Source organism: Condylostylus longicornis, unplaced genomic scaffold, assembly GCF_029603195.1.
Source record: "Condylostylus longicornis isolate FDR11 unplaced genomic scaffold, ASM2960319v2 ptg000116l, whole genome shotgun sequence".
Taxonomy (NCBI): domain Eukaryota; kingdom Metazoa; phylum Arthropoda; class Insecta; order Diptera; family Dolichopodidae; genus Condylostylus; species Condylostylus longicornis.
Window position 1 is genome coordinate 638,193 of NW_026578084.1, and position 26,857 is coordinate 665,049.

The following is a 26,857-nucleotide window of genomic DNA, read 5'->3' on the forward strand; positions in this document are numbered from 1 at the left end:
TGTTCACAAATATAAAATTAGTATGTTTACAAAGTGAAATTTAATGTACATATATGCGTTAACCATTGAAATTTGAAGTCCTTATTCAAATACAATACTTATGTAGAAACAATGCCCTGCCATGTGCACACTTTACTAATTATTGTGAATGTTCAATGTGTCATATTATTATTTATTCATAAATGTTGATTTATATAATATTTAATTTGTTTTTAACAATATAAATAGTATTCTATAAATAAAAATTTTTAAAATTTTACATATTAAAATTTGTTTTTTTCCTTTTTGTTATATATTTACAATTTGATCAACATTCACCATTGCAACAAACCAACACCACCGCACACATCACAAAATGTCAACGGCACTATACCAAAAAAAAAATTTAATTTATTACATCCTTTTTTAATATATTGGTTTTTTTTTTTTTATTTTGCTTTATTTTTTGTTTAACTAATTTCTTTGTGTTTTCAATCCAAACCTTTCCACATTTATTTATTCACATTTAATTATCTGTGAAATCGATGTCGATAATCGTTAACGACGACAACACTTGAAACTTTTTATGTCATGTTTCAATTTTTTCGTTCCCGCTCATTTTTGGATTGAAAAAAAAATGGGACGCAATCAAACGCTTTTATTCTTTTTACTATAAATTATTTAAAATGTGATATTTAAAAAAAAAACCGAAAAAATTATATTGGTATGGTGATTTTTAATAAATTGCACGTTCGGATATTAGAAGGAAGAAGAAAAAGCAGCTGAAGCTTTACCAAAATTACGTAAAACTTCTGCACCAGAAGAAAAGAAAGAAGAACCAAAAGAAGAGAAAAAGAAAGTCGTTAAAAAGAAGGTTGCTAAGAAGAAGGAATATGAAGAATTACCAGAAATACCAGATTATGAAAGACCGCAACTTGAAAAATTCGAAAAACCACAATTTGCTGCAAGTGATTTCAGCCGTGACTTAGGCATTCCATCTAAAATGGAAAAACCTGTAATTGAAGAACCTAAAAAAGAAAAAGAAGTTATCGAAGCTCCAAAACCAGCCCCAAAGGTATGGATTAAACTGGAAATTAATAAAAAAAATAACATTTACAATACTCTTGTTAAATGTATCAGTAATATATGTATTTACATATGGTTATGTACATTTTTACATTATGTATGTATGTATGTATGTTATTTTCACCTCTATTGGTGTACAGGTTTTTATAAATGTATCGTTATATTGGAATCTTATTCAGGTTACCTGATACATATAATATGATATTGTTAAATTACCGTTGTCTGTTTGATTTCGATATGGGTGCGGTATGTCCACTTTCTTGATTTGCATACCTACATATACATATTCTACTTCATTGTTTATCTTCAAAGAAGCTTACCGTTACATAAAATATGGTAGAGCATTACGATATAAACATGGTAATACATATAACTGGATCAGAATTATAAGAAAGAAAGATTACGCATTTAACAGGAGTATGAAAAAGTAAATTTCAACATATCTACTACATATTAAAATGCAATATAATATTGAAGAAATTTTTTACAAAAACAACAAAATCAAAAAAAATACCTACATATAAAAAATATTTTGTCGGACCTACATGAATCCAATCCAAACATTACCTATAAAGATACAAGATTTATTTTAGAACAAATATCTACCTAAGCTACATAATAGGTTTGATTACTGGGAGGTACCTGTTGAAGCATTATTAATAATTAAAATCATAGTACATTTTTTTTAAATAAGAGGAATGGAAATTAAATCTACCTACTAAATATTTGAAGCTGAAATTCGAGGAAACAAAGCATAATATTTTCATTTGATATGCATTTTTATTTTATTTTTTAATATTATTTTATTTCCCCAAGATTTGGCTACAATCTGTTTTTTTAATTTTTTGATTAAGTTTCTAAAAAGCACACCGTGTGTTTCAACCCAACACTTCCCTGTAGGTTCTCGTATATATTTTATAACACATGCACAGTTATACAAAACCAGAATCTATTTAAACTTTTATAATTTTTAAACAATAAATTAATAAAAATTTTAGGTTATATGTTGCATATTTTATGATACATTTAACTGTATAGTACTCATAAATAACATAATATTTGTAAATTTTTTTCCCCTAAATGTATTGTAAATGGTATAGAAAGAAGCTCCAACTCCACCACAAGAAGAAGCACCAAAAGGTTTGGTAATTGGTAAAGGAAAGAAACCTGAAGATGATAAGAAAAAGGAAAATGTTGATCTTAAACCTGTTATTATTGAACCAGAGGTTTGTGTTTTTTGTTTTTTCCTTTTTATACTTTGTATTATAAAGAATAAATTTAACATGTTGGCTACTTAAATTAAAAGCTGTTGCACTGTTTCAATGCGCTTCTTATAAGAATGCGTTCGTATAAGAACGCAATCCTTATAGGAAATTCGAAGAATTTGTTTAAAGAACGAAACAATTAAGAAAAAAATGTTTATTTAATAGCTAATTTGCACACTCTATTCAAATACAAAAATTCTTGTTATGTAATATATTAAGCATTAAAGATTTTTTATTTAAATATTGTTAATTGATAATTTATTTTTTTTTTCTATTTACATGTATAATTGAATTGTTACCCCTATATATGGCATTATTTTCGTCAATATTAAAAATTATTGTTAATGTGTTTGATTAACAATGTAAAAATTTTATTTAATTTTGCTGGTGTAAATTTTTGTTCGTGAAATTTATTTATTATTGTGTATTTTTGAATCAATTTTTTGGATTTACTAATGTGGATTTTTGGATCAATAACGAAATACATTTTGTTTGAATGAAAATTTATTTTCAAAACAACAGCTTAAACAAGTGGTAAGACATATTTAAATCATATAACTACTATATATTAAAAAAAATATGAAATTTAATTTATAATACATAGTCAAAATGGGAGTTTGGTATCTGTTCATATTGTAAAATGAATAGAAAGGTTTCAGTATCTGTATATAACGAGGTTTAGTAAAAAATATTAAGTTTATTTTTTTCTTTGTTCACTCCTTGGAGGAGCATAGGACTAGTGCATAATATTAATAGAAAGTCATGTTCCAGTTTCATTGCGTCACAGAATTTTTTTAACTAGGTAGCCTGATGTAGTTTTTTTCCTTTATATTGAATATATATCAGGTTATTAAAATTTATTGTTTATTTTTTTTTAGTTTTTTAATATCGAGTAATATCGAGATTTTTTTTTAAGTATTGTATATTAAGCTATAATAATATTGAATATAATTTTATAGTGACCTCACCGGTGTTTTTGAGCCCGAGACCCTTTTATTAAAGAACCGATGCCATAACTACTGCGTCAATGGTCTGTAAATAATTCTGTCCAAATTTTTTCGAATTTCTAATTTTGAATATTACGATTTTGAGGAAAGTCAAATTTTTCTTGATAATAAAGTAGCACCATAACTTTTACGATTTGCAGCAGAACTTCGTATGAAGTTTTACTGAATTTTTTTTCCTACTAATCCCTATATTTTTTTGTTTCCCCCCTAAACCTACTATTGTATTGGCAAAACAAAACATAATCAAAATTTGCATTTAAGATATTAACATTAAAAAAAATTTAATACAAAATAATTTAAAAATTATATCTTTTTTATTTTTCATACTTGAATGTTTTCTTTATATATAATTGATGTATATCCCCGTATACATAACATATACACATGAACTTACATATATTATATATAGGAAGAATCTATAAAACCAATTGCCAAAAATTTACAAAAACCATCTAAATCTGAAATTAATTATAATAAAGTTGATGATGAAAGAAATAAGAACCTCCTACCAATTGATATTGTAAAACAACAAAAACAACAGCCACCAGAATCACAAATAGCACAATCAATAACAAAACCAAAAGAACAAATGAAACAAAGGCGTTCTTCATCATTTTTATTTAATATACCACAGGTAGCTAATGAAAATTTCTTAAAAATTCAATTAAAACCAGTTGAAAAGAAAATTAAGGAACAACCTAAACCACAAAAGGCTGAAATAATGTTAAAGGTATAATGAAAAAGCAATTTCATTATCAAATTCAAACTTCAAATCAAAAGAAATGGACTATCCTTTAAACAAAATGTTTTTGTATCTTTTTCTTTAACTGGTTTATCTAAAATTCTTTTATTTTTTGCTTCTTTCTCATTCTTTTGTTATTCTTTCTTTGAATATGCCTTTTTTTATTAAATACCTGTACTCTTTTATTAAATCTATTTTATAAATGTACCCTGATTTTAAAATTACATTTTAATGCTTAGTATTTACACAATTCAGCTTATAAATTGTAATTGCTGTATTGTGTTGTCAAGCCAATATACATTGATGCTACAATTTTAAAGTTACGGTTATTAAAAATTTTACTATTTTGAACAAAATTATACAAAATTTAAATGAAAAAAAAAGAACAAATTTCGAAGTTTATTTTTTGATTTTAAATTTGATTTTTATTCACTTTTTACTTTATTTTAAAATTTCTTCGATATTTTTATTATACTTTTCGACATTTAAATAGGCTATTTAACTGCTTTAATTATAAAATTTAGCAATTAGTATAGTTGCCAAGCTGAATTGCATATAAAAAAAAACAGTTTTTTATTGCAATTATAATGTCATTATTCTCTTTTTCTTTTTAATTCCCCTATAATATTGCTCTTCTCTTCTTTTTTTCTTTTTGTATCCTAATACGAGTTTTTTTAAGCTAACTTTTTCTCTGATATTGAATTAAAGCATTGGAATTTTATTTTTCAAAATTTTTATTATAAAAAAATGTTTTGTTTTATAATTTGGAATAATTTCGAAATTGTGGTACAAAAGAAAAATTTTATGTTTTTGATTTTTGAAAGAATATCCTTGAAATCTAAATAATACTTGACCTACGAATTGTGTAGCACTAACAAGTCGTGCAAGACTGAATTGTATTTAAATACAATGTTGCTGTGCGTTTCAAGTCAAGGGATGTAAAAATGTAAGGAATGTTTCAAATTCAACAACTAATGTTAAGGCTGAATCTGATTTTATATTTAATCATATTTTGACAGCCATATTGCAACAATGTAAAAGAAATATATTTTTTCAGTAATATATATTCAGTAATATTTATTCAGTAATATATTTTTTTTACATTCCCGAATTCGCAGATGTCAGATTTAATTATTCTGTCAAAAATCTAATGTCATATTTAATTTTTAATAATATAAAACTATTTTTACTTAAGATTAAAATTATTTTTCTACTTATTTTCTTAATTTATTTTTTAAAAACTGAATTGGAAATAATTGTGTGCTGAAAATATATTTTTTTTATTTTTAAACAGAAAATATTTAATAAATAATGAACAAATGGTATATTTTAAATATTTCGCAATTTTTTGTTTTGTTATAATATTTTTATTGTCAAAATATCGCAACATTTTAAAGAATTTTTGCATTATTGCCAAAAAATATACTTGTAATATTTTTAACATACAATACTCTGTATATTGTATGCAGTTTTGATCTTTTTCTCTGTAAGATGCATATTACAAGATAATTTGTTTATAAAGTTAAAAAAATTCAAAATTAATATATCATATATTTTATATGTAAAAACTATTCCCTGATTTCAAAATTGCAGTTATACGATATTAATAAACAATTCAGCTTATGAGTTTCAACTGCTAAGTTGTATAATATAAATTTGTTACAATTGCAATTATAAAATTACAGAATGCTATCATTATAAAATTACAATTAAAAATGTTTAATTTCAAATAGTTTTCAAAGAACATATACTAAATATATTCACAATATATAATATGTATAGCACTGATATTGTGATTAAATAATCATAGCATAAAAATTAAATGAATGCGGTATTACCATATAATTCAACATGTAAGAGTTAATTGCTGATTTTATATATCTTTCTAATTAAATATTGTAGTTAAAGAAAAATATTTTAGTTTTATGTTTTATGAATCACACACAACTATTCTGATATTGTTTTCCTGGTAGCTCTATGTACCTCAACTTGTAATTTTAAAATTAATATGTAATTATGTATATATGAATATTATATATCTTTTTTACACTTAATTTTACATACTTTTTGTATAATTTCCAATTATACATTCTTTCGATTCCCTTCAAATGTTTTTTTAAGCAATTTTCAATTATTTCATTAATTTTATTGAATGCACTAATAAATAAAAATTTATTTATTTGGCAACACTATTCCTTAAATATAGAATTTCTATGTTTATGTTTAGAATTTCTTACCTATATTTTTCTCTATCTTATTTATTTTTTATGTTTCTATTTTGATATTTCACTTTAAATTGGATTTAAATAAATAATTAAATTTTTTTATATATAATTAATTACACACATCTGGCCATACTCGATATATAACAATAATACACATCAAAATAAATATATAAATACGTCATAATACAAATATACATATGTATTTATATTGTATATAAACAATAAATTGTCTGCTAAAAATTTTATAAAAAAATAAAAAAAAGGAAACTATTGAAAAAGTTGAATTAATTGATCCTGGCTCAAAACATCCTAAATTAACACAAGTTTCTAAATTCACTGCTCTACCAGCAATTCCTGATAATGGACCATTAAAATTAGAAAAACCACGAAAGTTTTCATTTCCTAAAACACCAAAAGATTACGAACGTCCTAAATTAGAAAAATATACAAAACCTGAATTTGAAAAACCGGATAAAATTAAGGTAAGAGATGATAGAAAATTTTCGTAAAAATTATAAATTTATTTTAGTTTTGTTTTAAAATGCCAAAATTAAATAAGCAAAGGGGACTTGGTATATCAAAATACACATCTAAATTTTAGTTTAATTATTCAGCAAAACAATTCGAATTGTTAATAGTAAGCTAACTTTATGTAGGATTTGCATTTGAGGACACCATTCGTCCTATAATACAATTTATCTTAGTACAAAATTTCAATATTATACAATTATGAATATTTTATACACGTTACATGTTTTTTTTTTTGTTTTTTTGGCATTTGTCAGTATATTAGTATATGGAAAATGTTAAATTTTTTTTCTGTCTTCATCCCATGAATAATATCTATTAACTGAGTGGGTTTATTTTTCTGGGTTTTACTGCAGCCGTGCAATTTAATAGAATCATTTAGTCTTCCAATGTCTCAATCAAGCCTCCTATGTGAGGCAGGAGTCACTGTAATAGCACGGGTTCCGACGCCAAATATGTAAGAGAACTGCTTCTTTATGTGTCAATTGTTTCCATATTAGGAAAAAACTTTCTTAACTGACAAAACTTTTTTGCCGAAAGGTTACAAAGTCTAAAGTTAAGAAGTTTTTGTCTGTGATCACTCACAAAGCTTTAAGTTGGAAAATATTGGTAAAAATATTTCAAAATTACGAACGGGAAGTGCGGAGAAATGGGAAAGAGAGAGAAAAATAGTATATGTATATGTGTTTTAATTAAAATATATACAAATATATGAAATATATTTCACTTATGTATGAATGAAAATTACCAAAAAAAAAAGAAAAGAAAACAAGAAAAACATCTTTTGTTTCTTTTGTGATAGTTGTGAAATATTTTGACATTGTATTTGGGTCTAATACAAAGTGTATATTGAATAACCCTATATATAAATAATATTTATAATAGCAGACGGGTTATTTTGTTTTATTCGCTCCTAAAACACAACAAAAAAAACCGAAAATATTAAATTATATTTTAAATAATTTGTTTGGCACCTCTTTTTAAAATAAATAAAACACATGTATTATATAGTTTGGTATAATAAATTGTTATTCAAATAAAAATATTAAAGTTATTTATAAAAATTATAAAATCCAATAAATTCCTATTTTTTCTTACGTTTTTGTTCAAATTTCATAATATAAATAAGAAATATGTGTATGTGTTTAGAAAAAATTCAAATTCTTAAAATTTCTTTTTATAAATAAGTATTTTTTTGTAAATTTGCATAAATGCTACTTTGCTACTGCAAAAAAATACTAATGTGTATGTCAGGTTTTATATTATAAAAGAATTTTTAAAATCTTTATGGTTTAAATATTTTAGTATTTGCGTGCTACTTATTTTTTTTTTTTGCTGCCATGTTACTTTTTCTAAATTTATGTTATTTTAATTTTTCGTGATAGCCCTGAGTATACGCAAACTACATACATATATCTGTTATATTAGTTATGATTTACTAATTATTTATATAAAATAGATCTTGAATTCTTGTGGTCTTATGGAACTATGCATGTATCACAATGCCTTAAAGAATTTTGTACAAGAAAATCTGATGGAATTTTTTTTTGCTCCCCACATTAAAATATAATAAATTAATTTAGTTTTTATTACCGACTGGGATGTTAAAACAATTAAACTAATGAACTGGTGGCCGATTTTATATTTACCATATCTACTGACCGGATTGATGGAATTTCTTGAAATTTGATGTTTAAATTCTGGTTGTTACCGAAACTAAGAGAAGAACTTTTCAGAGAATTTGGGTGGTACAAAGCGAAATTCTACTAATTTACATTGTGGTGGGTCCTGACATTGAACCCCCACTCCATCCAATGCTCTGACTTTTAGTAACGTACAGTAAAAGAAAAATTATTTCATGAATTGTGTAATATTGCTTAATATCCAAATTGTACTTAATTTGTACTAAATTTTTGATTTCACTAATAATGTAAGTTGAAGCTTTAATAAATCAAAATATAAATTTTAAAAATAAGTTGAAGCTTTCCTTGGACTTGTACCTATTTCGAATTTTTTAAATTTAATTTAAATTCGTTTAAGTGGGCAATTCAAAATAAAATTTTTGTTTTTTTTTGCTCAGTATATATTATGAATAATTAAAAATTATGAATTAATAAAAGTGAAAAATCTTAAATTACTTTTGGCAAAAACAATAAATGGAAGAATGAAATTTTTAATTTAATTAAAAATCAAATGATAAATTTTTTTTTTAATTACTAGTTTTTTTTGCATATATTTTTAGTTTTCACCTTATTTTTTGTTATTTGTTTTCTTTTTTTTTTTATTTTTTATTTTATATTGTAGGAGTAGAAAAGCAAAATATTTGAGATCAAAGAAATATTTTAAAAAAAATATTTTAAAAATTTTTGGGTAAAAATTTTTGTTTTCTTTTTATGTAGTAAAATAAATTTGACAAGAACTCTTCAACTTTTTTTTTTTTTTTGACATGTCTTGACACATAAGGGCACATCGTCACTAACGTGATTTCTGTTCGTACTTCTTTCTTTTTTCTCTCTTGTTGTTTCAAAAAAAATGTTTTTTAATTTTCATTAATTTTTCCATTCAAACCGAAAAAAAAATTAATAAACCCAAGGTCTACAAATAAAAATCATCCTGTTTGCTTTTTTACTTGGTTTATTTAGCAATATGCACACAGAATAAATATTGTTAAAAATGTTCTCTATTCTGTAAATGTTAACTTATATATCAATTTAAATTATGAACATATATTTAATAACATGCATTAATTTAAACAATGCAATTTGGATATTGAAAATTGAGAAAGAATAAGAAATGGCGGGGGGGGGGGGGGCTAATTATTCACAAATTGGCTTTTAGTAAAATATACTTATAATATAGCAAATTAAATTTAAAAAATAAATTAAATAAATTGAAATTAAAAAATAAAAAACAAATAGTAAATTTTCTCAATTATATTCAGCATGCAAAAATAAAAAAAATAAAATTATTTAAATTTTAAGTAAAAAATGCGTACGTTTAACTCTGCCTGCATTTTGTTTAGAACATGCTCATGATTAAGCTCTTGACTTCGTTTTTGAGTAAATATACAGCAGTACCGTGCCACCGCGCGTTGATTTATTACTGCAATTTTTTTGAATAAGTATCTACACAATGTTAGGTTACAATATTGTACACATATTAATATTTAATACAAATACACACTCTTTTAATATACGAATTCAGAGAAATTTTAATTTTTTTTATTATAAGATCAAATAATTCAGCAACTCAGAGCAATTATCGCATTTTTTTTTATTATTGCATTTTTTTTTGTTTTTTTTTTATTGCAAGATCAACAATTAAATTAAAATTTTTTTCAAGTTAACAACAGAAAAAAAAAAACTAAAAAAAAAATTAATGAAATATTAAATAAAAAAATATTTAAAATTAAAAAAAATCAACACAAACAAAAAAATTAATCGAGGTAATAATGAAAGTGATAATGATGATGAGAGATGATGACGACGATGGTTGACTACAACTGTTGTTGTTGTTGTTATGGTTCTTGCTGTTGATGGCCATGAAAAATAAGTTTTCCTTTTTTTTTATTTTTCATACATTAATCTTAATGTTATTTATAATATTAAATAACTTTGTTGAATGTTATAAATTTTTCTGTGTTTTTTTTCTTTATATTGTTTATTTTCATTTATTTATTTTTTTTAAGTATATAAAACAATATTAAAGAAGCTCTAAATTAAGATTTTTATTTTAAAATAAAACATATGTGTATTATTTTTAGTTTATAATATATACATATTTAATTTTAATTTGATATTTATATACTAAGAAAAAGCAAAAAAAAATAAGAAATATTATTAATATAGAATAGCGCACGTGAGAATTCATAAAAACATTTTAACAAAAAAAAAATTTTTTTTCTCTGTGTAATAACAAATTATATATTTTTATTTAAATATAATAATAATAGTATACATATATATATATATATATATATATATGTATTAAAAATGATATTTGAAATAAAAATAAATCATTCTAAATACAAGAAATAACAGCAAAAAAAAAGATAAAAATTAAAAGAATAGAGAAAAAATTCAAGTTTTTCAAAGGCAACAACAAAACAACAAAAAAAGAACACAGAGAAAAAAAGACACCATATTAAATTATATAAAAAAATTAAAAATTAAAAAATAAAAATGTTAACTAAGAAAATAATCATGTTCTCAGTATTCATCAAGATTTTTCGCAGCAGCTACAAACGAATATTCGGAATTTAAATAATTTTTACATAATAAAACCAATAAAATTAAATAAAAAAAAAACACAGAAAAAAATATCAAAAAATAATATTGTTTTTTCTTGTTTTTCCATTGCTAAATTAGAAAAAAATGTTAAAAATTTTTTTTAAATTATATAAAAAATTATTTAATAATTTTTTTTTACTTAATTTAAACTTTTTAATTTTTTAATTATTTTTTAGTATTTTAAAATATTGATTAATGAAAAATACTAAAGAAGTGGGGGGAGAAATTTAATTAAAAACTTAAAAAATTAAATTAAGAAATAGCAAATCGCATACTACAACAAACACACGAAAGCAATAAGAACGCACAAAAAAACAAAAATCGACAATTACATTAAAAATTACATGCCCAAATTAAAAAAAAAATTAAATTTTAACATAATAACGATTTTGTTTTTTATTATTTTTATTTATTTTTTTCCTTTCGATTATTGAATTTAATGCATGCCCAATATTAATTATCTTGTTTTTTTGATATTCATAATTTTAAAATTACATTAATACGGTTATTAATATACAATTCGGCCTATGATTTATAGTTGCTGAATTGTATACCAATAGAGTTTAACTGCAAAATTGCAGTAATACAATGTAAATAAACAATTTAGCAATTACAATCCATAAGCTGAATTGCATTTCAATACAATATTCCGGTACTATTGAAATCGAGTATAGTACTAGTACTGTGATTTTGAATCTCACTGTGACTTATTGTATATTATGACAGTATGTGTCGCATAGTTGTATAGTAGTATATACAAAGAAAAAGAAAACAATAAAAAAAACAATAATAACAATTGAAATATACACGTTTTGAAAATTCATATAATATTATTTAACATAATTGTCAAAAAAAAGGCAAAAAAATGTCGGGGGTGTGACAATGGGATCAAAATAAAAATAAATAATGATTTTTTTTAATTACTATTTTATTTTTAATTTTTTTCAAAAATATTTTTCGTTTTTCTTTTTTTAAATGGGTTTGATATAAAAAAAATGCATGCAATGCACATATTTACGCAAATGATGAGACCCCCTCCCAACGTAAAAAGGGAAATTATTTTTTAATAATTATTTGTTTCCGAATCGTTTATCATATAATCCGAATTGAATTGTTTTCAAATGTTTATTATATGAAACTCGGGTTTTCCCGTTATATAAAATAGTTATATAATTATAAAATTTTTTTTCTAATATACTTTTTTGTTAATACTGTTGTACTAATTAGTTGTTCTACTTTATTTTGTTAATGAAAAATAAAACCTAATTTAGAGCAAGTAAAAAAGTCAAAACCGGCTTACTAAATATTTAAGAAGAAAATAAAAAAAATTAAGAAAAAAAAATACGAAAAAAATGACATAATTAAAAAGAAAAAAATAATATAATTGAATCATTCCACGAAAACTTATAAAAAAAACAACATCAAATAAACTTAAAAAAAAATGGCTTCAAAAGTTACAATAACACGACCGGTAAGACTTTGTATATTTATTTCTTTTGTGCAATAAGAAGATTAAAATGTTTCATAGAAAAAACGGGAAATTTCGGAATATCTAGATTAGAGACCAAGACTTCGAAATTGCAGCAACACAATATTAACACAAAAATTAGATTAGAATTTGTAATCGCTGAATTGTGTGTATTAATATCGAAAATACTACAACTAATAATACTATAATTTCGAAAAGACCCGATACATTAACTTCTCAATTTCTTTAATGTGTAATTTTAAAATGAAGCCTAACCAATTGCTAAATACGGTTTAAATTATAATTTTACAAAGCAAATTTCTGAAAAACCAAAATGAAAATAACTTTATATAGAGACAGTTTTAGTTTAAATAAAAAAAATAGTGCCTAAATTTTAGTTATTTTAATAAGTTTATGTTTTATTATACGTTGTCAATGAGGTCATTTACAATTAATTAAAATGTGAAATAAATAAAAAAAAAAACAAGATAAAATTTAAGGCAATTAAAATGTCAGCATATCATTGTTAAAATAAATTGCAAACCTAATTATTTATGTAAAATTTACAAAATTAAAAATTTTAATACAATTTCACTAATTATTTATTTTAGTTACAATGTTCGCATTTTTTTTCTATTTCATTTTAAATTTAAAATACAATAATTTTATAATTAAAATAATTATACTCGTATACATATGATAATTGTTGCTTTTATTTTAAACTTGAAGTCATCTAAATTATGTTAAACACCTCCTTGCATTGGGAAATAAAAATAAAATCGTATCGTCTTTGCTTAAAATTTTTGCAATTATTTGGTCATCCTATTCCTTACAATGATTACACTTCTTTAACGGTTTGTGACGAGTACCATTACTTCAAATTTACAACAATACTGTAAAATTTAGCATTTAAAAACTTAAACTTTAAACTCTGGATTTCTTACATTCAAATACTACTAATAATGCATAACTTTATAGTTTCACGGTAATTTGCATAGCAAGGCTTTTAATTTAATATGAAATTTTGAAGTTTGCTATTCAGAAATTTTCCGTGTGCATAAATGAATGAGTCAATCAACCGTTTCTTTTAAATATATAATTAATTTTTTAATTATTTTTTATATATGTGTGTACATTGTGCAATAATTTTCTTTTATGTTACAATTTATCATCGAATTTAAATAATAGAAAACAAAAAAAAATTAATTATTATTATTTTAGCCACTTATATTAATACTTATGTTTTAATGTGTGTGAAGAATATAGAATTAATGTATTTATAATGCACATTATAATTATAAGAGAAAATTCAAATTCTTTTGATGACTACAATATTCTCATGATAACTAAATTTGAGTTTTGCTATTGTCAGAGTACAATTATTTGAATTGTATTTATGGTGTAAGAATGAACTCCGACTTCAAAATTACAGTAAAACGGTATAGATACACAATTCACCTTATGATTTGTTGAATTGTGTAATACTACAGAATTAATGCAATTTTGAAGTAATGGAATATCTCTTTAGATCTATGGTCATATTTATGAGGCTTTTTTTAAATAATTTGGTATGAGAATAGTAATTTTTCCATAATTCTGTTCATACTCGTAGTATATTACTATTAGGTACGCTGTATCCAAAACATAAAAACAAACAAAAAAACTTTAATACTATGACAAAATTTTTATAATTTATTAATTTACTATGAATTATATTAATATAATATAACACTTGAGTTTCATACAATGTGTTGTGGTATATATTGTATTTAAATTTTACTCATAAATTTTTGGTGATGAGTTGCTGATCATTTCTGCGCTAAGCTAAATTTACGTACAAACGTACCACTTGCAATATGAAGGAACTTAAAGAAAACAATTTTAAAACAAAAAATTAATATACAAATATAAATAAAAATATATATTAACATAATTCCTTTCCATTTTTTGTTATTAATAATTTTGTTGTTTTATTTAAAAATTCGTATAGGAGGATAAACCAAAGATACCAGTTATTAAAGGCCCACCAATATTGGAAACACCTAAAATTGAAGTTATTAGAGAACGTAAACCATCACTGGAACCTGGATCAGGACCACCGTCACGTCGAGGCTCATTAATACCACCAGCTGATACTGGAAGAAGACCAAGTTTAATAATCAATGACGAGGTATGTTCAAATTATTTTATCATTGAATTTTATTTTTTTTATTTATTCATACACCATATATTTAATTATAATTTAAGAAACATAAAAAGATTATAAATCAAATTTCAAAAGTAATAAAAATTCAATTATATTATTCTTAATTAGCTTTTAAGAAAAATATTCATTTGCTTTATTAGAGTATTAAAAGAACAGAAAAAATTTATATTAGGCTATATTTTTTTTTTTTTAATTAGATTTAAGGAAAAAACTTAATTAGCTATAAGGAAAATAAAAAACAAAAATATTACTTAAATGTGTTATATATTAAAAATAAAATTGTGTAAATAGAAGAACAAATTTACGTTAAGGTCAATTAGCGTTATAAGGTTATGAATCATATAGTAAAAATTTAGGTTTATTATTATATGAATAAAATAAATTTATTAGATTTTAAATAGAATTTTAAAGCTTTAAACAGTATAGGTAATGATTGACAGTGGAATGAAAATTTAGAAGCAGTAGCAGATGCAGCAAAGAAAGAGGAAACAACAAAACAAAATGTTTTTTTTTAAATAGTTTCACATAGTATTCATACATTTATCCAGATAATACAAAAAAAAGTTATACTGTATTATTATACATATTTCAGCAATTAATTTTCATAAGCTGAATAATAATACAATATGACTGCATATTTATTATTTAATATTTAGTCATTTAATTTTATTTTATAATTTACAATTTTTTTTTATATTTCGTAGATTTAATAGTCATTTTTTGAATTAATTCCATACAAACTTTTTTTTTATTAAAATTAAAATTAATTTAAATTTTATTTAAATATTCAATCAATGTAAATATAATAATTATTATTTACAAAGTATTTAATATACATATACGAATATATATATATATATATATATATATATATATATATATATATATATATATATATATATATATATACATATATATCAAATGTGTTTGATATTCAATTTGAATTTTAAATATTTATGTACCTTAAAAACTGTTTAAAATTACAGAATAACAAAGGGCGTCTCTAAAAATGCAAATTTAATATCAAGTTGTATTATTCAGTAATTAAAACAATTACGACTGAATATGCCAAGTAGATGTTAGGTGTAAATTTTGGTAGACGTTCATATTTACAATTTGAATATCAATCATAAGCTATATATATTTTTATTATATTTACACTAAATATTTTGTAAAAATATTATATATTTATTGCAATTAATTCAAAATTACATAGTACAAAGTAAACAATTACATTATACTGTTGATATTAACATAATAATAAATTAACACACTATATAAATGTATACATGTATGTGATATGGAAGTTAAAAATGTAAATTGACAAAAACATGATTTCAAAAATTGCAGCAATACTTAATATTGATATACAATTCAGCGATTGCAAGTCATTAACTGAATTGTGTATTAATTATTGTATTATAGTGTAATTTTGAAATCATGTGATAATTTAATAATTTAATATAATTTTCATTGTTGAATAAACAATATAGTACATTAATTACTAATTTATATTTTTTTTGTATTATTTAAATTATATACTAAAACTAGTAAAATTTCAGTTGCTGCAAAATTATAATAAAACAAAATGTTCATACACAATTCAGTTTTTAATTTTTAATTGTTGAATTGTGTAGTAATGTAAAGTTTTACTATAATTTCGAAGTGATGATGAAATTAGAATTTTATATTTATGCATTTATAGATAATATATAATTCATAATATAGAAAATATATATATTATATATTTATTTATGTTTTGTTAAAGATAAATAGTAATCGACAATTACATTAAGCAAAAATAACCAAAGAATTATATATTTTTTAATTTTAAAATTGAATCACCTCATTCATATGTATATATCCATAAAGCATACATCATAATATTCATAATAAAAGTTAATTATATAAATTGGTTAATCATTTTTAAATGGGATTACGTATATCCTTTCTAATTTTTATCCCGTCTTATCGTCATTTTTTTTGTTGACCTCTGTTTATATTAATGTTTTATGTGAATTTGTGAACAATTTGATTGAAATGAAGGATAGGTTAGAGGAATAACATTTTTTCATTATTTTTTAATTATTCATTTTAAATTTCCTTATATCTATGTAGTTTATAGTTTAATGTCGAAATCGAAATGTAATGAAATAGAACGAATGTGCAATAAAAATTAAAATTATCTTCAAAAATTGTAATAATACTATATTAGAATTTATAATTATGAATGCTTATGATTTCTATGATGAATTTTGTATTAATTACTGTACAACTGCAATTTCGAAGACAAGGATATATAATTAATATTATATATCCTTGTTAAAGGATATATAATATTAATTATATAATTAATATTATTTAACGATATTAGAAACTCATCTACCGTTCAATTGCATTTCGATTTAACAGGATAAACTACATTTATATAATTTGTCAGAAATTTAAATTAGGAAATTTTTAAATATAAGAATACAATTTATATTAAGTTATAATTAATTTTTTTCATTTTTCCCGTTTTGTCTTTTTTTTTTTATTTTTTCATTTTTCCCCTTTGTCAAATTTGAATATACTCGTTAAACACGTACACACACATATTTATTTGTGCATCAAATATACAAATAATATAAAAATTTGGCCATCGTTAAACATGAATTTTGAATAATAAAATTTGTTATTTAAAAAACAAACACAATGAAAAATCATATGTAAATTTCGAAATGAACAAAAAAAAAATATTAAAATTATATATATTCATGCAAATGTGTATATACATGTATGTGCATAAAACATATGTGTATCTATAAACAATTTATTATTTTGATATTTTCTTTTTGTTTTTATTGCGCAATCTAAAAATGCAGACTAAACGTAAACTTCGTCCTGGTGAAGTACCTGATGATAAAAAGGTAAAAAAAAAACAAGAAAATACAGAAAAAAAAGTTCGCTACTCTATATCTATTCCTCTATCTTTTTTTATCTATTAAACTACATTTTCTCTCTTTATTATTTATTTTATGAATATACAATTTCTCTCATTTTTCTTTTATTTTTTCAATATACTACAAATAATTTATTTATTCTTATATATACTTTGATATTAATATAACTTTATTCATTTATAAAATAAAAGTAAAAAAATCACTGTTAAATTAAATTATTTTGATTTTTTTTCTTACTACGCGCCGCCACTGTCGCTGTACTATTTTTTTTAAATATTTTCTCTTACTCTGGTATTACACACAAACACACACAAAACCCACTATATGTATAATAATCTATATAAATTATCTGTGTTTCATTATATTATCTTTTTACTTTTGACTTTGTTATATACACAAAAATCTTTATATATTTCTTTTTATATTTCAAGACTTTTCTCTTTCTTTGTTTCCAATTTTTCAACAATTATTGTTACTTTCTTCTTTTTCCTTTGCCTTGGGCTTCGAATTCATATTTATAGTCCTTATAAATGAAACTTTGACTTCTAAATCGCAGTAATTTGGTATTAGTTCTGAATTCAGTTCAAGAATTATAATTGCTCAATTGTGTAAGAATACTTTAATATTGCATTTTTGAAGTCACAGGTTGATTTAATGCGGATTTAACTTATTTAGCAAGACACTTTTAATTGCTGTATAAGTTACTTGAAAAAAAAGTAGACAAAACAATATTTTCTAATATAAAAAATGAATTAGAAAATGTTTAAATGCAAGAAAGCACTATAAATATGAATTAATATGTTTTCTTCTACTTTTAATGTATTACTCTTCTATTTTGCATTATTTTCTTGTATAAAATTAAAGCCATTAGCCGAGTTACTTAAATCATATAACGCCAACTTATAGCCAAAAGCCAAGCTAGTAAACCGAAATTGCAATCAACGCATATGAATTGAGAAAAAAATTTATAAATATTAATATTTATAATAATTGCGTATTATATACCCTAACTTCAAAAAATTATGCAGCCGTTGTATTCAATTCAGCTTATAATTTGTTATTGCTGAATTGGGTAGAAATACGTACAAGATTGATGCAATTTTTAAAGTAATGGATATTTTGATTTTCTTGATTTATGTGTAAATTGTAAATATTTTTTTTCTTTTTAAATATGCATCAAATATTACACCTATAATATATATACAGAAGAAAATCATAAGTAAAAAAACAAATATCTTTCATCAAAAATTATAGTGTTATATAAAATTTTTTAAATATAAAGAAAGTTATAGTTATATAAATTTTAAATATCTAAAATTCAAATTTTGTAGTACAATATTGTCATATAATTCAGCAATTATTATGTCTATAAGTGAATTACCTATTAATATTGTTCTATATGACAATATTAATGTGAAATTCAGCAATCAGTAATTAACTACAACAAAAACGAACAAGCACTGCGATTTTCTATGATTTCATAATTAATTTTATTAGTAAATTAATATTGTAATGCAATATTTCTTTAAAAAATATTTCAGAATATTGTATAAATTAATGTTTTCATGTACTTCCAATTTATTACGTATATAAACAATAATTAAAATTCGATATTTAATATAAAATAAATGTCTGGTTTCCATTAAGTCAATTCAAATAACTATATATACTACATCTACATATTATGTATGTATGTATTTATAGAAAACATTTATATACTAATTTAATACTAAATTTTGTAATTATACTATTTGAATGTGTGAATCATCAATATAACCTGCATTCAATTATAAATATGCATTTAAATAAATGGAAATCTAGTTATAACCAAATTATTGTAATGATTATATGGTGATGATGATTCATTTATTATACAGGGTGTTTCGTATAAGGTGGCAAATAATTTCAGGAATTATTCTTTGATTAATTTCCAGCAAAAATTGCATGTACAAGCTGTTGAAAAAAAGGTACTGGATTTTTCCTGCTTATAAATAAATGCTAATAACTTCGAAATCATGCGACATGAAGTTGTCATCGAGGACTGGTTTCACACGCGTTTGATTACTTCTTATTTTCGGTCTTACAATCAATTAGATCTGAACCATAATTTTCGAGATAAAGTTCGCCAAAGTCAGAATTTTTGATTTTTTTCTTTTAATTTTATCCCTGAAATTGTTTGCCACCTTATGCAAACATCCTATATAGGTGATTTTAATGCACATATTTATATATGTATGTACATATAAATTTATTTTAATTATAGTATTGAAATTTTATTATATGACAAATATTTCTATTTACATACACAATAATTCCCAGTGCATTCTCTGTTTCTCCCAATGTAGTATATTATTATTACAGCAATAGTATTGGAAAATGTTTTTAAAATTATTAATTGTTTTTATTTAAAAATAATTCAATTATACAACATTCATTTCAACAACATTAAATTTATTTTTATAAATTTACATATATTATATACACATACATATTTTTATGTATACAGTAAAAATAATTTTCTACATTTTTTAAAACATTTTTTTCTGTGTAAAATTTTTGTATATTTTAATTGTCATTCTATTAAATTTATGTTTCTTTTTTTTTCTCCGTGAATGGGAGGGATACATTGTTAATACAGTTTTATATACGTAATATATTATGTAAAATTTTTAAATATATTTACAATTCATAAAGTACATGTAATTAAGCAAAGATTTTTGAAATGCCAAAAAGCAAGGAAGGCAACTGTATAATATAAAAATTAGCTGCTGTTTTTATTATTAGTAATTATAATATACATATATAAAATATTTAAATATTTTATATATGTATATTATAATTACTCCCTGTATTTTTTGGTTTTAATTGTATGTATATAAGTAAACCACATCGCATCAATTAGAATCTTGTTATTTTCCTTCTTGAGTTTATTATACATAGCTCATAATTATTAAATTAAGAAAAAAAAACAATATACCTAAATCCAAAATTGCAGTAACACATACTGTAATTAAAATAAAATTCAGATTATGCATTATAATTGCTCAATTGTATGCCAATATTACTATTACATCTATTTTGAACATAAAGTTGAAGTGATAGAGGAGATGCGTAGCTTTCGCAATACATTTGCAAATATTTGCGTTCATCCATTTTTTGTTATGCTTATTTTATTATTTTATTTTTTATTTATTTACTAAAAATTAAAGTTTTAAATACATTACTATTTTTATATTTGTATATATATATATCTATATTGTTAAAAAAAGTTGTGTCTATTGTATAATAATGTGCTTTTTTAAAAAGAGTATGCAATTCTATCTTTTAATATATTTATATAATATAATTTATTGATTTATATAAACTAAATGAAAAATAATTTAAAATATAATAATGCTACTAAACAAAAGAATGGTTATCATATCTATGATTTCAAAATTGCAATACTGCTATATTGTTAGACAATCCAGCAATAAAAGTTTATATGCTGAATCGCCTATTAGTAAGATTTTACTGCAATTTTAAAATCAGGAATATCAATATTATTAAAAAAAATATTCGCTTTTTAATTTTTTTTTAATTTTATTTGGAATTGAATAAAATGCTGACTAATAATATATTTATTCTATTAATAATAATTAGAATATTAAATAACATTATTATTAATAATAATGATAATAATAAAAATAATGATTAACGTATAATAAGTCAATCATATTCTAAATCAAAATCTCCGAATTATTCAGCAATTATGTCCTCATATTTTGCTAAATTTTAATTTAATTTTGATTTAATTTGACGGGAATAATTTTATCATGAAGATAATTTATTGTTCCTTACATCTCTCGGTTGGAATACGGTATTCAAAGAATATGGTGGTGTTTTATAATAATAATTTTTAATTTTATTTATTTTAAAATTGTAAAAATTCACGAAATAAATTCTCTTAAACAAAAAAAAAGCAAAAACAAAAAGAAGCAATGTAATAATTAAAATAATACTTTATAATAAAAATAACCTAAAATATATAAATAAAAAAACAATCTTGAAAATTTACAGTAATACTATTATTAATAACACACAATTCAGCAATGAGAGCTTATAAGCTGAATTGTGTATTTTCTACACAAATTACAATATTATTGTACAATATTACTGCAGGATTTTTATAACAATATATATTATGAAGAACATGTGGATATAAGCTCCTTTTAATAATAATGATAATAATAATAATGATAATAATAATAAAAATAATAATAATAATAATAATAATAATAATAATAATAATAATAATAATAATAATAATAATAATAATAAAAGAAATGTTATAATTTAAGCCCTTAAAAATTATTAAATTTTTGAAATAAAAGTACGAAAATCAAAATGATTAAACATAAATTAATTTGTTTAAAAAAAAAGAATTAGATTATTGTATTTCATTCACAAGGAAATTATTTAAACATTAAATTTAAACATTTGTGGTACTTCTTATATAACGTCCCATAAATTATATTATATTATTTGGTATATTATTATAGACCTTAATATTATTATAGACCTTAACCTGACCTTAAAATTGCATTTATACTCGTAGTAATATAAAATTCAGCTTATGCAATACAGTATTAATGTAAGTTTAATGTCAAAAAAATATTGAACAAATTCTATAGTTTATGTTTAAAATATAATAAATTGTTTTTTAAATTTTTAATTTAACTCAAAATAATTTTAAGTCCAAATTAGTATGTAGTTTTACCTAAATTGTTTTAGAATTCGAATATTATGGTTGAGTTATAAAAAAAAATATGTATAGAAACAATTGCAATTCAACAGTTTCACTCATAAACGCATAATAGCATTCCTTTGATTTAAAATGTAATTTTAAATGTATACATATGTACATGTATGTATATAAATACATATATAATATATATTTTTTGCATTTATTTTTAATTTTACAAAAAAAAAAATTTTTTTTTATGAATAAAATATTGGCATCAATATTAATTCAAAAAAAGCAAAATAAAATTCAAATATTTATGAATTCATATAGAAACATGTAATGCCATAAATATGTAATAGAGAGTCTAAAATTACACCTTTTTATTTGTATAATTTTAATGTTATTATATAAAAATTTTTTATGCATATGTAATAAAAATTTAATAATAATTTTCTTTAATTTTCATATTTTTATTAGGTGCGGTTTAGTTTAGGTACATATATTTTATTTTTTTAATATACAATTGTGAATTTACAATAAAAATTTTCGTTTAAATGAAATGGTGCCAATACAATGCATTTAAATAAATACGAAAAATCTTCGAATTTCATACGTACTCTGTTCATAATTTTGATGATATGGTACTATAATATTTAATTCAGTAACTATAATTCATAATCATAGTAGACCCCTGACTTCAAAATTGCATACGGTTATTAATGCACAATTTAGCATATACAACTTATATGCTGAATTGTATTTTAGCACCATATTTGTTACTGTTAATTTTAAAAACAGGAAAAGTAATTTGAATAATGATTGAATTTTGTATTCATTTTTTCATCATGTAAAAATTACATTGGTGTATGTGCAAATATAACTTTCTGACTTGTATATCTTGCTTTCTTAGTCGCCAAGTGAGAAGAGAGTAAGTGAATAACTAGAATTTTAATTCCGAGTGAAAATAAAATTCGATTATAAATTCCAGTTCCCTTTTGTTTTTTTTAAATTCACAAATTGTGTGTATTAATACCGTATTACTGCAATTTTTTAAGTTAGGGTGTACAGCAGAAACCAGACTAGTTTGATACACGAATAGATTTTCTTTTTTTTTTACTCGATGATCAGTGAGTGAGTGGTTGAGAGAGCATAAGTGACTGAGTGAAAAAAGGAGAAATACTTTTACAGTATTAACCTATTATTTTCGTATCACACTGTATCTACATATAATATGTATTTTAAGTGGAATTGTTGTTTTGTAAAAGGCATAAATTTTTATTATTATTTAAAAATTCCCCCTCCAATTTTATAATTTTATTTTATATATACACGTACGTATTTTTTTTTAATCTTTTCGCTTGTTTAAATATTATGTATGAGACATTTAATTACGATAAATTACAAGAAAACAAAACAAAAACAAAGAGCATAGAATTTTTACATAATTTAAAAATATTATTTTAAAAATTTTTATTTAAAAAAGATTTTGTTTTGTTTTTTTTTAATATTTTATTATTATTTTATTATTGAGTAGCCTGAATTCATCATTTATACGTTGCCTTTTATTCGGTTATTTATTAAAAATAATTTTAATTAAATTTTTTAATTTTTTTTTTGGGTATTTTCGTCGCGCAATAAAAAAACTTTATTATAATTTTTTTTTAGTTCTCAATAACTAATTAAATTTTTTTTCTGTGCAATTTATTCAACACGGGAATAATAAATTTTTTTCCTGTTCTATTTCTTAATGTGTAAATATTTTTTTTATTGCTAAAATTTTAGTTTTAAAATTTAAAAATTAATTTTATTAAATTTAATATTTTAAATTATAAAAAATTAACTATGGATTTAAAATTTCTCGATATTCTATTTAAATTATATAAAAGAAAAAAAAAATATTCTTTTAACTTTTATTTAAAAAAAAGTTTAACAAAAAAAAATTTTGTAATTAAATTTTATAAAATTAAAAATTTCAAATAGTTCTTCAATTAAACATTAAAATTAATGGTTAAAAACTTAAAGAAAAAAATAATAAGAGTATAAAATAAGGAAATTGTATGAGAAAAACAAAATTCATATTTTAAATACAATATATTGCAAATTAATTTATTAAATTAAAAAAGAACAAAAAAAACTATTAAATTTATTCAGAAAGTTTTATTTGTCGAAAAAATTAAAATTTGAAATTAAAATTTTTATGAAAAAAATTATGGTTTTTATTTTTTTTTTTGTTAAACAAAAATATATGTGTTCAAAATCCGAAAAAAATATTTTTGATATATAAATAAAAATAAATAAGGAAAAATAATTTTAAAAACAAATGCAAAAATATTCTAACTATCATATATAATATTAGTATTTTTAGTATAAAAAATAAACCAAAACGGAATAGCTTCTACGTAACTTCAAAAGCTTCAATAATATACTTGAATTTATACACAATTTTTTTGAAATTACAACCGCGAAGCTTATTTATATTATAATTCAGCAATTGTAATTTACATAAGCTGAATTACATATTAATTCTGCTTAAGTTCAAAATTATATTAAATTTTTTAATCCACAATTCAGCTGATAAACTGTAATCGCTGAATTGATTATTAATAACTATGATATTATTGTAAATTTGAAGTTATATATTTAGAGAATCTTTGTTTTTGAATGTTTTTTTTAGACGGAGGGAGTGTTTTAGGGAATATCAAAAAAAATTTTTTAGTTGTACATTTAATATATCTAAAATAAGATTTTCAAATCTCGTTCAAGGTTGTAGGCAGAATTTTTGATTTTTAGTACTCGTATGTGTCTTGCATAAGGTGGCAAATATTTTCAACACATTTAAATACGTTTTACAGACAAAACTATAAGAGATGGAGAAAAATGTTATATAGGTTAAATTTATAGTTTAAAGCTCTTATTGTAGTGCATCGAAAAAGAAATAAAAAAAAAAATAACACCATTTTTTTTTAGAAATTTCGAGTTTTAAAAAAAAAAAAATTAAAAAAGAAAAACAAAAATTCAGGGTTTGACGAGCTTTATCTCGAAAACTATGGCTCAAATCAAATGATTGTTAGTCCGAAAATAAAGAGCAATTAGTCGCGTGTAAAACAAGCCACAGACGGTTACTTTATGTCGCACGATTCTGAAGTTAAAAGCATTTACCTATATGCAGGAAAAATCTGGTACCTTTCCCCCATCCACATATAATTTTTTGCTGGAAATTGATCAAAGAATCATCCCTGAAACTATTTGCCACTTCATGGGAAACATCCTGTGTATATATAAAATAAAATTCATTATGAAATAGAAATTATAATAAGAATATGAATATATAATTATATTTTTGCGCTTTATAATTTTAAATTTCAATATTTGCAAGAAACAAAGTTCTCGAATGTTAAATAATTTAATAAGTTTTTTTAGGGCTTACATTATACAGTACATTTTTTATTTTAAGTGAATTCGAAATAAAAGAAAAAAAATAAATGCTAAATGTTATAAAAAATATTTTAAATTTAATATAAATTGATTTACATAAATTAAATTATAAATTAATAAATAAAATAATCACCTAATATTTTCGCATAATAATAAAAAAAAAAATTAAAATACTTTTTTTTTTGTGTTGAAAGTAATATTGTGTACATCACCGGGGCCTCCCTCAACAAATTCAAATACAATCGAGTGCACAAATATTCCGAAATTAAATTTCTCATTATAATAATTCCATTCCAAATCAATCTGAATGAAAAATTGCAGACCACAGGCAAAAAAGCATATCGGGCATAATAAAAATGAATTTGCATCCCAAACATAGAAAGCATAACAATAAATGAAAAGATTTCGTAATTTGACGCATGAGGTTTCCATAGTTTGACGGATAAAGTGCACATTTCGATTCCATGATCGTACAAAACTTTAATAATACATATATGTTAGATTTAGATTTAATGTTGGAGACGATTCTTTTAGTTTGCTATAAATTCAAAGTATAAATTTTCAAATAAGAGACTGAAGAAATGGAGAGAGGGAGACTGAAAAATATAGGGGAAAGAAGGGAATTTCGAATTTAAACAATATGGAAAATCACAATTTAATTAGTATTTTAATTTAAAATAATACTTTAAGAAAAAATATAAATATTAAAAAATTAAATATAAATAAATAAAACATATTGTAAATTAAAAAATATAAAGTATAAATAATATTTTGCGCCTGGATCTTAAAATAAATGAAAAACTAAAAAAAAATAATGAAAAACTAAAAAAAATTAAATTTGCATTTGTGATTGTAGAAAAGTAGTAAATTTCAATTAAAAATTTACAATTATGTTTTTTTTTAAGTAGTAGTAGAATTTTTAATAGTATTTAGTAATTCTGATTAATTTTGGTAATTTG

At 21.8% G+C, this 26,857-nt stretch overlaps 1 protein-coding gene across 43 annotated transcripts in view; it reads left to right on the forward strand.

The window, feature by feature from the left end:
- Window positions 1–26,857, forward strand: part of LOC129614672 (twitchin) — a 137,914-nt gene that overhangs the window by 53,706 nt on the left and 57,351 nt on the right. For 30 of the 43 annotated variants that reach the window (XM_055529437.1, XM_055529438.1, XM_055529435.1 and 27 more), the window contains 7 exons: window positions 743–1,054; window positions 2,166–2,291; window positions 2,853–2,864; window positions 3,747–4,067; window positions 6,568–6,786; window positions 14,580–14,759; window positions 17,660–17,704. In XM_055529437.1, coding sequence (XP_055385412.1) covers window positions 743–1,054; window positions 2,166–2,291; window positions 2,853–2,864; window positions 3,747–4,067; window positions 6,568–6,786; window positions 14,580–14,759; window positions 17,660–17,704 — 1,215 coding nt within the window. Of the gene's footprint in view, window positions 1–742; window positions 1,055–2,165; window positions 2,292–2,852; window positions 2,865–3,746; window positions 4,068–6,567; window positions 6,787–12,382; window positions 12,593–14,579; window positions 14,760–17,659; window positions 17,705–26,857 lie in introns of those variants that run through there. The other 13 variants (XM_055529441.1, XM_055529447.1, XM_055529446.1 and 10 more) reach the window with 5 other exon arrangements.